General features: G+C 50.9%; 1 protein-coding gene across 2 annotated transcripts; it reads right to left on the bottom strand.

Annotated features, from left to right (window-relative positions):
- Nucleotides 1-2,458: 2,458 nt before the first annotated feature.
- On the bottom strand, nt 2,459-4,066 carry Id3 (inhibitor of DNA binding 3). Of its 2 annotated transcripts, NM_013058.2 has the most exons (3): nt 3,692-4,028; nt 3,494-3,576; nt 2,459-2,980 (listed from the first exon to the last, which is right to left on the bottom strand). In NM_013058.2, the coding sequence occupies exons 1-2, from the start codon at nt 3,989-3,991 to the stop codon at nt 3,517-3,519; spliced, it is 360 nt and encodes a 119-aa protein (NP_037190.1). In that variant the 5' UTR covers nt 3,992-4,028; the 3' UTR covers nt 2,459-2,980; nt 3,494-3,516. The 2 variants fall into 2 exon arrangements, with proteins under 2 accessions (NP_037190.1, XP_063143269.1); XM_063287199.1 differs by having other exon boundaries at nt 2,459-3,576; nt 3,692-4,066.
- Nucleotides 4,067-5,350: the final 1,284 nt, after the last annotated feature.

Raw genomic sequence — 5,350 nt, 5'->3', positions numbered from 1 at the left:
GGAGCGCGGGCAGCGGGCCGGGGGCGGGGCTGAGCTGGAGGCGGGGCCCGGAGCCCCGCCCTCCCCGCCTCTGGGCCACGTGGGCCGAGCCTCAGCCCTGCCCTGGCGCCGCGGAGCCGCTTCTTGCCTGGAGGCGGGCTAGTGGGTAGAGCTGCACTTTTGCGGGGAAGCGAGCGCTGGAAGTTTTAAGGGTGCAGCCGGGGGGCCTGGGAAAGAGCGGTAACCACGGACTGCCATAACTATTCGGAAGACTTAAAATGGAAGAGGAGAGTCCCATTCTGGGTTCTAGGGTGGTGAACTGCCTTCTTGGAAGGCCACCATTGCAAGTGTCCCCACGGACGTGAATTTGAATCCCTGCTTTGTCACTTAGGAATCGTGTGGCCATATGCTAACATATATCTGTTTTTGTGTGTCCGTGCGTGTATGTGTGTGCTTCAGAGCTTCCGGGATCAGCTCAGGATTCTAAATGGCATCTAAAAGGAGAGCCAGGAAGATATTTCATGTGTGGTCTTTTATCTGAACCATACAATTTCAAGGGATGTACCACCATCCCATTTCATGCAGAACCTTCGTGGGTTTTTTCCCCCAAGGAGCTCTTACTGGGCTCCTAATTTGTTCCCCACTCATGAAATGACTGGGGAAAGAGCTGTCTGAAGTAGAGAATGAGAACCCAGACTTTAAAGCTAGAGGAAGCTGGCTTTCCTAAATACTATCTCCCACTCCCTTGCTGTGACCTTGATCAACCTATTCAAGATACTCACCTTGCTGATTAGAGAAAAGATTAGGATAAAATGGACTCAGAGCACCTGGTAGGCACGCCCCTAAATGATTACAACAGCAGACTATCTCAGAGGCTTCTGACCTAGGGCTAAACTGCTTTCAGTTTCTAATGACTAATGGATTGGCGAGATGGTCTAAGCTTTTGTCCCGGCCACCTGAATTGCTCAGCCCTGGGAGTCTTGACAAGCAATTTCCTTGGAATTAGCTTAATAATGCCTCGTAGGTGTGTGATGCATTTCAAAGAAGTTTCCCATCATTATCTTTGGTCCTTGGAGGCAGCTGGGCTCAGAGAGCAGCGGCTTGCTCCACTGAAGCTTCAATCCTTCCTTGGTTGTAACTTCTGAGTGATCAGAAAGCAGACCCCCTCAGAACTGGTACAAACTCGGAAACTGGCTCCTAGGAGGCGTAGCCTGTAGCCTGCAGAATTCAACGGATGCAGGATTTTTATCCTTGATGGGCCTTATTCAGAGAACACAGCATACCTTAACACACAATCCAAGATGGATGCCACTGGAGTCTTAAATTTAAGGCAAAGGTCTCTTACATGGAAACAGGACCTCTAGAATGTGGGAGGTCTACTATTACTCTGCAAAATTCCATGTTTGATTTCTGAAGGTCGCTCATATCTCCCATCTGCTCATCAGAGGAAAGCAAGTCGGTCCCAGAACAGGTTAAAAACTGTTAATCAGACTGGAAGGACAACTGGCAAAGGGGTGGCTCCCCACCCCCACCCCCCAGTTTCAACCCAGAAAACTCACTAGGGTTAATGCAAAGGGTAATGAAATGTTATGAAATTAGAAGTAACACATGCCAAGGCCGACACAGATGAGATCATATAAACAGGAATTCAGTGAGGATGGGGGTCTGATGCAGCCCACCTGGGTAGACCACGTTGGGGGTGGGTAGATAGGGCATGGGTATCAACCCTCCTTGCCTTTGCCTAACTTCCAGGCCTGACCACCCCCCCAAATGGCCAAAGGTCCTACTCCTGCCAACCACAATACTAACTATTCTTAAAATCCCGGGTCAAAGTTTACTGAACAATAAGAGAACTTATTGTTTCCCAGATACTTGCATCCCTAAGAAGTGGCTGCAGACCCTGGATGCTTTGGTTTTCCTATGCAGGGTCTTACGATGTGGCTCTGGCCATCCTGGAACTCACTATGTATAGCCCAGTCCTCCATCCATGTGCCTCTGCCTCACAAATGCTGAAATTTAAGTATACTTCTATAGCTCTGACCCCAGTGTTTCTTTTTCCAAGTTTTGAAGGCTGGGGGTAAGCCAGACCAGGAAGCATGAAGTGGAAGCAGGCCTACCAAGTTTATTCACATACGAAATGGTTCATCCCCATACTTGACACCGTGGAGCTGGGAAGATATGCCTAGTAACTTGCAGCATCTAAGCGCTGCTGCAGAGTTCAAGGGACTGGGGAAAAAAAAAAACTCAAACTCAAAGTTGTTGACTTGTAGTAGAGGCTTCTGTAATTTAGAGTAGGATCACAGATCCTTACTTTCAACCTCCAATGTATTTGGGGATTCCTACTTCGAGCCCTTCCTACCAAGCCACCCCCTACGACCCCCTCACAGCTTCACCTGGGAACTTTCACCCCTAAAAAGGGTATGCAAAAATCTGCTCGTCCCAAGCTCCTAGGAGATGGCGTAAGACATCATACACAAAGTGTTCAAAAATTGTTTATTATGCAAAATGTTAACTTTTATAAAAAGTTTAATATACATCACATGGTTACAGAAAGTCACCTTCCTGTAAAAAAAAGGTACAAAAGCTATATACTCTATTATAGAGTTCATAATCAGGGCAACAGAGCTTTTCTCCAAGGAAACCAGAAGACCAGCTCTTATGCTGCCTTGGCAGTGTGTGCAGGGCAGCCACTCGTGTACCCCCCACACCCTTCTCGACACCCCATTTTCGGAAAAAAGCCAGTCTTTTTAAGACTTGAGTCAGGGTGGGGACAGAGTGACGTTGCCCAGCTGCTGACCAGCGAGTGCTAGCTAGCTCTTCAGGCCACCCAAGTTCAGTCCTTCGCTCTCGGGCTCCAGGTCCAGCCTCGAGGCATGAGTTCAGGGTAAATGAAGAGGGCTGTGGCAAGATCGAAGCTCATCCATGCCCCTCAGGCTTCCGGCTGGAGAGAGGGTCCCAGAGTCCCAGGGTCCCAAGCGGAACGGGCGCCAGCACCTGCGTTCTGGGCGGGGGAGGAGAGAAGAGCGAGGGAGCCATCAGTTTCCGCCGAGCGCGCCCAGGCGGAGGATGCCGCAGACTGGCCGGCGCCAGGGAGGAAACTCGGTCTCTACCTCCAGCTGATAACTCCGCGCCCCACATTGCCTCCACCCAGTTGGCGCCAAAGGACCACAGGCGGAGTCACCACTCCCCCTCCCGCTTGGAAATAACACTAGTGGGAAGGGGGGCCTATGAGCCTTTACTGAAAGGTTCATTTGGCGCGACGCCGGCCCACTTGCCCTAGGCTCTGGCCACCCGGGATGAGCAGAGACAGCGTGCCTTAGGAGTGCACGTGATATTGACATTGGTTCTGTCGTTTATTATCGTTTATTCTAAGTGATCATGCATAAGTCTTTTGCCTCTCAGTGGCTAGGCTTTCCCTAAACTGATTGAACCCTAAGCCTTACAATGTTCTGTCAAAGGCAGGATTTCCCATGCAAGCCTCCCTCCTCCTCCGCTCCCCGTCAGGAGAACTTACCGGGAGGTGCCAGGACGACCGGGTCAGTGGCAAAAACTCCTCTTGTCCTTGGAGATCACAAGTTCCGGAGTGAGCTCAGCTGTCTGTGAAAGAAGGATAAGAGACGAGTTAGCCAAGGTACTCGAGGACGCGGTGGGGAAGACCCGCAGCATCCCAGCCCGCACGTTCAGATGAGCCTGGTCTAGCTCCCTCTCGTACCTGGATCGGGAGATGCGGACCATCCGGGGGTCCAGGCGCGGGCTCTGCCAGAACCACTTGAAGGTCGAGGATGTAGTCTATGACACGCTGCAGGATTTCCACCTGGCTAAGCTGAGTGCCCCGCGGGACTCCCGGCACCAGTTCCCGCAGGCGCGAGTAGCAGTGGTTCATGTCGTCCAAGAGGCTAAGCGGCTCCTCCGCCGACGGGCTCTTACCCCGGCCTCGCGCAATGGCTAGGCTACGTTCCGACAGGCAGCACACCGCCTCGTAGCAGCCGCGCACCGGGCTCAGCGCCTTCATGTTGGAGGTTGGAGAGCAAAGTTTAAGAACAGAAAAAGATACCTAAAGCAGCAAACTGTGCGCACGCTTGCAGCGGGCCGCTCTTATAGAATCCGCTCTAGGACACACCCCCTTATTCAAAACAGATCGCCAAGGCTCCACCCCCGCCCGCCCTGGGCACCGCCTCCCCGGCCCTGGGCGTTCACAGTGGGTTTAAATTGCTAACAGGCTTCCTCTGGCTGGTCGGACGCCGAGGACCGCTGAGCCTCGGATGCGCGGAATGAGGAAGAGCTGATACCGAGGAGAGGCGGGGCTCTCGAGCCAGCACAGATTTGAAAAAAAAAAAAATCACTTAAAACCATTAACTTTTAAGAACTTGCCTTTTCTGGAGGCGCCCAAGTTCTTTAAGATCCCCTCCCCCCTGTCCAATACTGGTTCGAACCCACAGCTCTGAGATCATAAATCCCTTGAACGACTAAAGAACTAATTCTCTCTCTCTCTCTCTCTCTCTCTCTCTCTCTCTCTCTCTCTCTCTCCTCTCTCCTCTCTCCTCTCTCCTCTCTCCTCTCTCCTCTCTCCTCTCTCCTCTCTCCTCTCTCTCTCTCTGCTCTCCTCCCTCTCTCTCTCTCTCTCTCTCTCTCTCTCTCTCTCTCTCTCTCTCTCTCTCTCAAGAATTTTCAAGAGAAACTTGTAAGGAATTAGTGCCGCCTTGTTCCCCAATTTGCTGCTCGTCTGACCTCCAGACTCACTGGCGTCAGGAATTATCTTGTGACCAGAGGGGGAAAAAATTAATTGCGGTGAAGCTGAGGTTACAATGAAGAAAACAGATTTGGGCTAGGCGCTGAGATTGCAGAAGGAGGAGGGAAGGGGAGGTTTGAGCAAAGAACACTATTTATTTGAGCAACAGGGGGAAAGGGGGTAAGAGAGAAGAAAGCAGCCTGGATCCAATCGTTTTCCATGGAGAAAGAAAAAGCATGGATCTTTTGCACCATGAACTCCTTAAGGAACTGTTGTGCTTTGGAAGTGAATTTGATTAGGATTTAGGACAAGCTTTCAAATATGGGGACTAGAAGGAATGCTTGCTGCGTGAACCCTTTTGAGAAGGTCCCCTCCCTCCATGGGCACACATGCACCAAATGGGTCAGCAGTCTAACTTCTGCGTCCTCGGTTTTTTTTTTTTTTTTTTTTTTTTTTTTTTTGCACAGCCTCCCTCCCTCTGCACACTTTGCAGTCTGTGCAGAAAAAAAAAAAAAAAACCAAAAAAAAAAAAAAAAAACGATAGCAACTTCATCGCCCCACGTCTGTCCCTTTCTGCTCGGAAGGGCAGCCACCTGGACATGATTATTCCTAGTCCTGCTGAAGTAGCCTCAGTCACCATCT

The sequence above is a fragment of the Rattus norvegicus genome, chromosome 5 (genome assembly GCF_036323735.1).
Source record: "Rattus norvegicus strain BN/NHsdMcwi chromosome 5, GRCr8, whole genome shotgun sequence".
Lineage (NCBI taxonomy): Eukaryota > Metazoa > Chordata > Mammalia > Rodentia > Muridae > Rattus > Rattus norvegicus.
Note: the sequence above shows the minus strand (reverse complement) of the source record. Positions and strands in the feature narration are given on the sequence as shown.